General features: G+C 36.3%; 1 protein-coding gene across 1 annotated transcript in view; it reads right to left on the reverse strand.

Moving 5' to 3' along the window:
* Nucleotides 1–201: 201 nt before the first annotated feature.
* MARCHF5 (membrane associated ring-CH-type finger 5) overlaps nucleotides 202–12,245 on the reverse strand; it is a 47,987-nt gene continuing 35,943 nt past the window's right edge. Inside the window, exons 3-6 of the mRNA XM_037495598.1 lie at nucleotides 8,872–9,002; nucleotides 1,992–2,175; nucleotides 1,424–1,590; nucleotides 202–650 (exon numbers count right to left, since the gene is read on the reverse strand). Of these exons, the coding sequence (XP_037351495.1) occupies nucleotides 534–650; nucleotides 1,424–1,590; nucleotides 1,992–2,175; nucleotides 8,872–9,002 (599 nt within the window). The 3' untranslated portion in view covers nucleotides 202–533. The remainder of the gene's footprint in view (nucleotides 651–1,423; nucleotides 1,591–1,991; nucleotides 2,176–8,871; nucleotides 9,003–12,245) is intronic.

The following is a 12,245-nucleotide window of genomic DNA, read 5'->3' on the forward strand; positions in this document are numbered from 1 at the left end:
TAATTATTTGAATGCTTACATACATTTTTGGTTTGTTATTTAATTATAACTAATTTAATTTACATTTCCTCATATGAACATATACTCCTATTTAATCAAATTATGCCAGTGAGAAAAATCCTCATAGTACCTTCATTGAGTTGAGTTGCTGATTCTAAGAAAACACTTAACATGAACATGTACAAAAGAGGCATTTGAATAAAACAGTATGTGCATTTTTAAATACTTGCACAGTTTGATCTTTACATTTCTGTCTGGAGAAAATATGAACAAAACCCAGGTTTACCATGCTAAGATAATGGAGATGACTGTCATAAAAGAAATACAGACAAAACAATGAAAACAAATCACATCCTCAGGTTCCGTGATTACTGAGAGGATTTCCCCTGCCCTAAGTGCTTTATTATATTTCTTAAAAATATGAGAGCAGCAGTTTATCACAAATCTCCACTACTGTGCATTAATGATGGAATCAAAACAACACAACAGACTTATAAGGATGAGAGGACTGCAGAACAACCAGAGTCACAGTTTTATGCTTCTTCTTGCTCTGGATAATTTAGAATTTTGCGGTGTGCCTGACGTAAATATTGCTGCTGTTTGAAGTAAACCTTGAATGCTCCTTTTATGGCAACAAAAGCAATTCCACCCTAAAATAAAAAGGGAAATTAACAGATTTAGAGGAACAATAAAAAATACAATTTTACTTAAGATAACAAAAGCCATTGACTTTCATGCTAAACTAATTCCAATTACTACAACTGAAGTTTTCTTTACTAGGGGAAGACGGGAAGAGAGAGAACAGAGGTTCACTGAGGCACCTTCCCTGTTATCCCCTCAAGCAATCTTCCAGCTCTACAGCCATTCTGACATAGCAGGGAGAATGCTCCTGTAGTATGTGCAGGCTGCCATCAGAGGGGAGAAACAGGGATAATGATGATGATGATGATATCAAACAACATAGTGCTTACTATGTGCTAGTACTTTCCATGAAATGTCTCATGTAATCCTCACAATTATCCTGTGGTAGCTACCATCACTATCTCCATTCTACAGACACAGAGAAGTCAAGAAATTAAGATTCTCAGCAAGGCATTATTTGTGACAGGATTTGAAGCAGACATCCTGACTCTAGCGTAGACGCTCTTCACCATAATTTTGCTGGCAAAATGGATGGGTGTGATGATTCATACATATTCCAGGAGAGCTATCACCTACAGCAATATTCAGGAAGTACAAAACTACTGCAGGGTATACGCCTCTTCACTGTTATTGGATGTGGGGATCAAATAGAGGCTGAAGGCCCAGGAGTCACAGAATGAATATTTATGTAGTCCCATTGTTTTTTCTTTATTAAACAAATGTGCAGTTCATTATCTTTTGTGTAGTCACTTGAAAAAAAGTAGTATTAAAGCCATCTTACCAAGATTGTCCTTTGTAAATTAGAGTTAACACTACTGAACATCAGTTTACCAACTATAGTCGCAATAGTAGGAAAGACAAGGGCTCCACACAAAATTCGGGTAGCAGAGACATGATCTGCTAAAGGATTAGCCTCAGCTGGAATTCGAGGAACAGGACAACCAATACCTAGAGGGAAAAAAAAGCGTAGAGTATCAATGCTAATAAGTCAGAATAGCTAAAATATATATATATTTATGCATACAAGAGCTGGGGTATAGGCCAGAGGTGGGGGGGGGGTTAGAGGATTCACCAGAGACAGAGTGGGGAGAACAGGCAGACTGACTGAAATACACTGCTGAGGGGAGCAGCAGGCAAGAGAGGAGAGGTCTTCTGTACCATGTGGGTTAGCTACCCAGTGGGGTGATCAAACTTGTGCTACAGTGGCTGCTGATAGCTTCACAGTGCTGAGACTTAACCTCTGCACTACTAGGAAGGCCCTAAAATATCTTTAAGTTAAAAACCCATGCTAGGATTCTTCTACAAGACTAATTGGGCATGCACATTACAATTATAATTCAGGGCCTTACCTGGAAATATACTATTCAAAATCTGTAGTTTATTTGAGTATTTGCGCCATAGTCTAAGTACATAGTCCTCCCAGCGAATCATCTTGCCTAAAATTAGCATGACAGGAATAGTAGGAAGTCCAATTAAAAGGAATAAAGGATCAGCTCTTTCCATAACATCCAGACCTTCTTTATGGCCTACAACCTGCAAACAGATAGCATTTGATAAAATTGACTTCCATATCAAATGAACAGTTGCATGCTTGAGTTCATTTCATTTCAGGGGAAATGTTACATTTCAAAACGACAGAGAAATAGGAAGTTTTAAAAATAAGCTAGAAAGCAATCAGACCTGATTTTATTTGTAAGAAATGTCTGTCATTAAGGAGGAAAAAAGGCTTCCAAGCAATGTCATATTATAGTGGAATGAGTTTTTAAAATGGCTTATCCACATTGATTACATTTCAATAGAGGGGAGAGGACTTTAGGTTATTGCTTCTATTCCCTTAATTTGGTAGAGTCGGCTATAAATGGTAGGTCCTATTTGTCTTTCCAGCACAGCAGCTGTTTTCCTGCTCTTTCTAGGTGGTAAACACAGCCAGCCAAGAGCAGAATTGGCCTTCAAGAGCTAGCCTGAAAACTTCTCTTTGGCTCTGCCTCCTGACTCAGTGGTGTTTGGATTAGAATAAGATCTCTCTGGCTTGTTAAATACCTGCTTTATAGACTTAACTCACCTAAAATGCAATTCCAAGATCTAAATTTAGGGGACTGCAGTAGGAGGTTCACATTTGATTACAGCAGTCAATTTTCCAATTCAGGAACCCTAGGGTAACCATTCTTATGGCTGTAAAGATAAAAACCTTTCCCCCCATCTGGAATTTGAGGCTATTTTCCAATTGGTTTAGATCCCAGAGGGCAAGAAGGACATGATCCGTAATTGTGAATCTCTATGCTTCCCCTCCCGGCAAAATTCTTTTCACTTACTGATTAATCTTAAACTTCTCTCAATATTTTCATTTTGTTGGTCAACAACTTAGTTTTAGAGAATCTCCCTCAAAATTCTCTTCCAAAGGTCTCAAATGATTTTTCTTTAGCATAAAGTCTCAATTACTTGAAAATTAAACATATTTCTCTGGGATTATTCCTGGCAGTTATGTCAGGGAGAGATTACTTCAGAATCTTGGGCTTTTAGACCACTCAATCACATAATGAAGTGACAGTTTGATAGGAGGATACTACTGTAAAGAACTCTGTAGTTTTTCTGATCACACTTGAGAAATAAGCTAGGAAGAAAGGGTTGAAAAGGACCTTCTCAATGTTTATGATAGGCAGGAGGGAAAAAGAAGGCAGAGGAAGCAATGAGGGAAGAGGAAAGAAGGTAGAAGACTAACAGCTGCTGGGGACCATATATACTCAGGAGAGCAAACTGATGACAAGATAAATGGGATTTAAAAACAAAATGAGATGCCCTTTCTGTCAGTTATTAGAGCAGATTTTTTTCAGATGGACTACAGATGTGAAATAAGGTCAAGAATGTCAGAGCAAAATAGGCAAAGCAGGCTTGATCTAGGTAAAAATATTTTATGAATGTAAGTGGAGAGAACTAAAATAGGTGTTCTTTAAAAAAAAAGATTTATTTATGCATACAAGAGTTGGGGTACAGGCCAGTGATTGGGGGGCGGGTGTGTGAGAGGATTCACCAGAGACAGAGTGGGGAACAGAACAGGCAGACTGACTGAAATACACTGCTGAGGGGAGCAGGGGTGAGACAGGAGAGGTCGGCTTCACCATGTGGGTTGCTCTCTGCCCAGCTGGGGATCACACTTGTGCCGCAGAGGCTGTGGATTACTTCATGGTGCGGTGCTTAACCCCTTGCGCCACGGGGAGGCCCCTAAAATAGGTGTTCTTTAAATTTCAGCTAGGGATATAGTTCAGACTTGAACTTGGTTAATTTATCTAGCCAAAATAACATTAAAGGTCAGGAGGCTAGCCTCTCCTAATGGTCAAAAACCATGGTATCAGTATTGATGTTCTTCTGTATCTCCAGGTAGAAACTTAACTTCACATTTTGCATAAAGAAAGGTGGTCGTTTTAAGTTGCCTCATGGTGAAATACTCTGGTTAACAATATTTTATAAACTCCAATCCCACACAAAAGTGTATTAGCCTAGAGATTATCTTTAACTATAGTGCCTTTCCATGCCATTCCTTTTATGTAACTTTTATTGTTTTTATATAGTGATCACCTTAAAGCTATAACTAAATGTGATGTAAATTCTCTCAAAGTGTTAGCAAATAAACATAGAAACTTGAAAATTTCCTTTGTTGCATAATGTATTCTTTTTTATGAGTTTAGAAATATAAAACAGTGAATATTCAGATGTGGACTACAGTAAAATAAAGTTTATACCCTTTCAGGGGTAGCAGAAAAAAAACTTTAATACCAGATTTCCAAGAATGAGGAAAAAAAAGAGAAAAGAGGGCAAAGAGAAAGCAAAGGTTCACTGTCTCCCTTATTGAAGCTAAAGTGGAGAGATGCCTTATGCTCAAGCTGAGGCTCATCATGCATGTATTTCAGGCCAGATACAGGCCTAGTTGCTGGGGATAAAGTGATGAGCTAAATAGATGTCTGGTGAGGTATAATCAAATCAATCAAGTGTGCAAATACAAATGCTATAAAGCAAAGGGGATGTTAATACATTTGTATAACACTACCTGTTATCACATTCAGACTCAAGGGCAAAAAATGAAAGCTGAATTAAGCAATGGTGCTGATTTAACTGTTGACACAAAACCAGTGAACCCTGTGTACTAGTTCATTGGTTCATTGTACATTCTGGTTTTATAACAAAATTGAAAGAACATTATTTTTAAGACTTCACTTTTGGAGATTAAGAACTATAGAACGTCTTCTTTAAGACTTTATCTATATATACAATAAAGACTACTCAATTGTGGATTTAGAGAAAAGTTTGTTTTTCTAAGAGTTAAAAACTAGCTCTTCATATCCAGTTAAGATAAGCATTTCAACAATGCTGAAAGGCTACAGATTTTAATTTAGATGTTATCTTTTAAAGCACTGCCTACTAAACCCTACTTTTAAATGGAAGGAACAGTGATGAACTAACAGATATTCTTAGTCAGAAGTAAGGATAATTAAGTATAGAGTAATTAAGAATGGACAATGCTGATGGTGGTTATCTTCACAGTAAGAGGTAGAAGTGAAATTAGGTTGGATATTAAATTTCTGCTGTTCCAGGATAAAATGTTCAGCTGCCTTTGGGACTGCTTTCATTTAAGGAGTCCTAGAATAGGTACAGGAATCCTAATGCTTCTTTTCTGCTCTGTGGCACGGGGCATAAAAACTCTCCAAACTTGAAAACTAGAAATAATAATGTCTATGTCAAAAGATTGTTGCAAGAAATAACTGCATCAGTACTAGAAAGGTGCTCAACCCAGTGCCAGGACAAAAAAGTTATCTATTATGCTGTCTTTTTTTTTTTTTTTTTTTTTAATAGAGGCATGTTTATTTATTTATTTATTTTGTTTGTTTGTTTGTTTTGTTTATACATGCATTGGGTATAGTCAGAAGCGCGGGAGGGTGAGAGAATTCACCAGAGCCAGAGCGGGGAGCAGAGCAGGCAGAAGGACCGAAGTACACTGCTGAGGGGAGCAGCGGGCGGCAGGAGAGGTCTGCGCGCCATGTGGGATCCTCCGCCAGTGGCCGGGAAGCAGCCGGGGATCGAACCGGCGCCGCAGAGGCCGCGGGCAGCTTCGCAACCCAGCGCTCAACCGCTGCGCTACCGGGGAGGCCCTATTATGCTGTCTTTTTAATAAAAATGTAAGTGGAATGTCCCACTCAAGTTCCCCACAATTAACAGGGATTGAACCTTCAGACTGTTTAACAGAGAAGGAAAGGGAATAGAAAAAGAATAGTGGTCTAATTCCTTAATCTAATTTGCTTCAGATTAGTCAGAGACCAAAAGGGAAGAAACTGTGAAGTGTTAAAAAAAGCAAACCCTAAATTCTGTTGATGGTGTTATGGGGCATATACCCTATCCTGCTCAGGCAGTAAAAGGCTTTCCGCTACTCTTAAATCACACAGCAAAACCTACTCACTGCACAGCTGATCTCATTTTCTAGGTTAAGAAAAACACTTTCAATGTACATGCAAAATTTAGTCTAAACGGTGACATGTAATATATGTGTTTTATAATTTGAGGCTATCTTCTTTATTGTCATGATTAACCCGCATGTTCATTCTTGTCTCCTTGCTGGCAGCAGTTCCTTCCCATTACCAATCCAAATTATTTCCTTTAAGGTCAGCTCAAGACTTTTTTCATGATTTCAAATGGTATTTCATTTCTACGATATTAAAACATGCTGTGTCTGTAGTTCTTAGTAGTCTATCTATATAACCTCACAACTTTTCTAGTTGTTCATCTATATACACCTTGTCTTAAGGCTTTATTTGAAGTTCAATGATCAGGGCTTTCAATTTGTTTTTTACTTTATATAGACCTCAGCTCAATCTGAATTTTTTGAAAAAAATCATACCAATATCGTTGAAAATGCCAAAATATAGCTGGAAACTGTTTAGAAGATACAAACTATATTTCTTAATAGGGTCCTGTTGAAGTATCCTGTTAATTACTAGAATTCTTTTCTTTTAGAATTGAGCTAGCCTAGAAACTTTTCCTCACCTCTTACAATTAATTAGATCTTAAGAGAAATCATTCAATCTCTTAGGAGCTTAGTTTTCTCATCTGCAAAAAATATAAGTCTATATAACCACATTTGTACATTAAACAATGTATGTGTTATCTATTCTATCCATTCATGTCTGTCAGTCCCAGTGAATCATTCTGAACTGCCTTGACCTAGTGATATACTGATATTCATTTCATTACTGAAGTTTAACAAATTATTGCAGAGAATATAATCAAACAAACCTGTTACTAAGAACCATCATATTAAAAAAATTAATATTCATTGAAGTTTTTTAAGTGTTAGTCTGTGTATATGTCATACAGGAAAAACATCAATATAAGATATTCTCTACTTTCTAGAAAATTACCCTCCAACAGCAAAAGTACGGTCTAAATATAAGAAATTAAATAATTCAGGTAAACTATATAATATAATCTGGTTAGCACATTAGCTACCATTAAGGAATAAAATGTCATGAATACAGAGGAAGAAAAAAATCACAGTGGGCAGAAGTTAAGTTTCATGGAATAAAATATGGTTGAACTGAGTACAGAAAGAGGGTTTAGATTAGGTAACTTGGACTGGAAAGACAGGTTTTTCAGGCAGGGAGCATGACATAAGCCAAATGACAGAGGTAAAAAACTAAACAACATAAGGATGCACTGGAGAGACAGTGCCAAAGGCTCAAAGCAGAATGAAGTAATCTGCTTAACAAATCAGGTTTAAAAAAAAAAAATCTTTTTCTAGTAGTTCTTAGTCTTTACTACACTTACGACAATTGAGGGATTATTATATGTGTGATTCATTGCAGTGATTATATCCAGATTTCTGGGGTGTCATCAACATTAAAATAAAAAGTCTTGGAATACTGTTTCACCATACTATTAAGCAACTAGAAAGACTGCTTGGTATGGACCTTGGCATAGAGAGGTAATGTGCAATTTCTAGAATACTACCTATAAATCCTTTTTTCTTCCATGTACTCTTTTACATTGAAGAAAAATTATGTCACCTACAAACATAAGTGTGTCAAGTATTAGAATTACTTATGAAACACTTAACCAATCTAGGTGCTGCTTTTGAAAGCAACTAGTTAGGCAAAATAGATGGTAAATTTGGAGTGAGATACTGATGGCATTATTTTAGGAAGATTCATTTGGAAGAGTGGCATGATAGAAAACAATCAAGAAACTGCTTTCGCTATTCAGGTATGATGGGGGAGTAACAAGAAGTCAGGTGGTAAATACTGTGGAAAAGAAGCTGTAGCTATAAAACATTGAAATTGCTTGGGCTTAGTGGGGTAGACATAAAACTAAGAAGCAGAGTTAAAGGTGATCTTAAGAATGTCAAGTACAAATTAAGAGATGGGAGAATAGTAGGAATAAAAAATACAGCAAAATTAAAATGGGGGGAAAATTCAGGTTTCAAATTGAGGAAAAGAGAAGTTTAATTTCAGCGATACTGAGTGTGAAGTCACAAGAGGTCATTCAGAAAGGTCAAGCTGCTTTTGCAGGAGTGAATTTGGAAAGATCAGCACAAAATACTTAGATTTGAAGACAAAAAGCACAAGGATGATAGCTAGAAATCTTTAAGGAAGAGGTTTAAAGAGAGAAGAACTTTATCTTGAAATTTAAGTCTCCCTAATCTTTCTCAAAGGTTACTGATTGTACCATTGTTTTGTAATAGCAAAAAACTGGAAGCAACTAATTGTCTAATCAACAAGAGACTGGTTAGTAAATTGTTTTAGCTCTATACATAGAATGCTATATGAAAAACTCTCCAAGATTCACTGTTTGTGCAAGAGAGACAGCTCTAATATGCTTTTCTGGGGTCTTTTTGTTTATTTTTAATTTTTTTTCTCTATCTCTAACTTGCTTGCTTTTGGGTAACAAAAAAGTGTGAGAATATATTCATTTTTTCTTGTATATGTGCAACAGATTATCTGGAAAAATATGTATGAAACTACTAATAGTGGCTATGTGGGTGGGCATGGGTGGGGAGAGGGAACTGGAACAAATGAAGGATGGAAGTAAGATGACTTTTAACTAGATAGTTTTCTATATATCTTATTTTTAAGTTATCAGAATGTTCACACTTGTTCAAAATAGTAACTTTAAAACTTCTAGTAAAAATCTATTTAGTAGATCTCCAAATCAAAAGTAGTATCATTGAATGCAGTAAAAATAATGAACCTGCATCACTGTCACTGCTCCGTAAGTCACAGCTGTCCAATAGATAGAGCCAACCATTATTCCTGCTGCTGCAAATGGGCAGGCTTTTGAGATCAGTCTATCTGCAAGATCCAAGACGTAAACAACTGGACCTATAATACAAAGAGAACAAGTAAAGTTTCAGCAGAAGACAGATTTTAAAAAAAAATACTTGTTTAATATTTTCCATAGATTTAAAATACCTTTATGAAGTCAGATGTTCTTATGCTTGAGAAATAACTTCTGTAAATACGATGGGTACCTAGATTTGAATAGTCTTACTTCTAAATTCTAGGAAATAGCCTCTTCAAATTTATTGGTAAATCTAGCATTAAAGTCTCAAACACAACTGCTTCTTATAAAGGACATAATTCTCTCACTTCTATCTCTTAATAACACTGGCTACTGCAAAATGAGATGGCCAAGTCAGCCTACTCTTCCCAAAAAGTTCCGGCCATAGTTAGATTTGCTAGTACTTGATAAAAGTATCATTTCTATGACTTCACTCATTACATCCTTGGTACAGTGTATGTGAAGGTAGCCACAGTTACTTTCTTTTAGTTATACAAAGCGAATCTATCTTAGATTTTTAATATATGTTATTTAGTTGGGTATTATTTCCTAACAGAGTTCTTTAATTGATCATGATGCCAGTTTTTATGGCATTGTAACGTTATTTGTGCCAGTTAAGCTTCTACTACTATATACTGTCTGTGAAATTTGGTACTACTCCCTCTGGAAGTTATTTGGAATAGCTATATTTGGAGGTATTCTACCAACTGCTACAAAACCCAATATAATTTAACTCCAAAATTTTCCAGAATGGAAGGATTCCAGGCCTAAATTTGTTGCAAGACCTAAAGAATTGAACATGTAAGTTTAACCAAAAGCATATGAAACCTTGATTTAGTAACCATCATTACTTGTTAAATACCACCTACATACAAACTATTACTTGTCACATTTCTTTAGACATGTATAAAACTTATTACCTACCTTCTGGGGATATAAAATCTACAGGAAGATGTTGTATACAAAACTATTTTCACTGTACAAAGAAATTCATGTTAGCAATATAATGATAAAATAATTAAACATAAAGAATAACCATTCATCTATGGAGTCCCTGATCAAAGAGATAGCCCATTGTGAAGTAGAAAGAACATTAGGAGAGACATCAAAGGACCTGTGAATTAAATTGATCATATTTCATATTACTGTCAAACTTAATATTTAAAATTGTAATGTATCTTTTAGGGCAAAAGATATAAAGTAAACTTAGTTCAGTGCATTCTGATTCTAAATCCTCTAGTAACAGCATTTCTTGAGTGTCTACATGAATACCAGGTGTGTCTACTATGCCGCAAACATTACATGAATCATGTAATCTCATAATGTAAGTTTGTTCCTTAAAATATACATCTTAGTTTGTCACCTTAGTTTGTCACCAAAGGTCCCTCAAGTACTTGTAGTATAGGTTTGTAAGTTAAAAACCACAGGTTTATGGGCCTCCCCAGTGGCGCAGCGGTTGAGTGCTGGGTTGTGAAGCTGCCCGCAGCCTCTGCAGCGCGGGTTCGATCCCCGGCTGCTCCCCGGCCACCGGAGGAGGGTCCCATATGGCGCGCAGACCTCTCCTGCCGCCCGCTGCTCCCCTCAGCAGTGTATTTTGGTCCGTCTGCCTGCTCTGCTCCCCGCTCTGGCTCTGGTGAATTCACTCACCCTCCCGCACTTCTGACTGTACCCAGTACTGGTATAAATAAATAAATCTCAAAAACAAAACAAAACAAAACCAAAAACACAGGTTTATATAAAACCTCAATTCTTTCCTATAGTTTATCGATAATTCTTTAATCAGAAAGTTGAAGGCAGAAGAGAACATCCAGCACATGTCCCCACTTACCAACATCACACCTATCTGAAGTCAATCCCTTCATTCATACAGATGCCATCCCCTCACCAATTCAAATCCACAGCTCCAGCAATTCTCTCCTACTCTTTATTGGACTATTCCCATACACCATTATTTCTTCTATTTAAAACAACAACAAAGTCTTCTCTAAATCCTTCTTGTCCCACTACTACATTTCCTTTTTACAATAAAATTCCTCGAAAGAATTGTCTGTATTCACTTTCTCCCACAGTTTTGTCTTGAACCAACTCCACAAAAAACTGCGCATCAAGATCACAAACAGCGTCCACATACGAAGTACAATGGTGTAACCCACTGGTGTTCCTTTTATTTGTACTTCATCTTCCCAACATATGATTTTTCATTACATTTCCAGGATGTCACCAACTCTTGGTTTTCTTCCATCTCACTAGTTACTCACTTTTCAGTTTCTTTAGCTGACTCCTTTTCTTTCTCACCTCAGTGAGGTTGACCTCATCATACTCCCTACTGGATTACTCTACTCTATTCCCGCCCCACCCTCCCAATTGTTGCCACTTAACATACACTGATTTACATAGTAATTCTGTTTCCACTTACTAGAATAGGGGTTGGAAAACTATCACCCACGCATGTGCCAAATTCAGTTTGCTGCCTTTTTATTGTAAATAAAGGTTTACTGGAACATGGCCATATGCAATGCCTAAAATGTTTAGTTTTCTTTTTTAACAGAAAAAGTTTGCTGACTCCTGAATTAGAATATAAACTACAAATGGAAAATAACCTTTTTGCTAGAGGAATCAATGTTCCTATTACTCTTCAGAATTTGCTGCATTCTCTAGGTATTTCTTTAAAAACTATGATCTAGATCTTCCTTTTACATCAAAATCAACCCAAGTTAAAATACTATTTTTCTACCAGTTACAATCAGAATTTATAAGATATGTGCTTCCAATATACCTTCTTCCCTCCTCTTTTCAACTATCTACTGTTAGTATAAGCAGTGTAATTTAGAAAAAAAAAATAAAATAATTGGTAGGATAAAAATATAATTCTTAAAAATAGTCCATCACTACTACATTTATCTATCATGAACACAATCTTTAGATGTTTGATTTGTACTTCCTTGAAAGATCTCAGAAGGTTCAAATATAATGAGCTCAATTTCTTCCTGAATCATTGGAATTCTTTTTGTATAAGCAAAAACAAATGAATGGGGGAAAAAAAATCCTCACTTCCTTTTGGAAATTTCCTACTTATCCCTTGAGTCACATGCAAAAGATGTGCTAGATAAAATGAAGACAATGGTTACATTTTATAGCCCCCAATTCCAGTTTTTCTGGCAAAATTATGTCTAGACTTTCTTTTATTCCATCTAAATTTGTCAAGGCTTTTCTAGTTAGATGACTCCAAGAATAGTACATATTATTAGAATAATAAACTGCCACACAAGGTAGATATTTCTGAG

This window comes from Talpa occidentalis, unplaced genomic scaffold, assembly GCF_014898055.3.
Source record: "Talpa occidentalis isolate TD23 unplaced genomic scaffold, MPIMG_talOcc4v2.1 talOcc4.8, whole genome shotgun sequence".
NCBI lineage: Eukaryota > Metazoa > Chordata > Mammalia > Eulipotyphla > Talpidae > Talpa > Talpa occidentalis.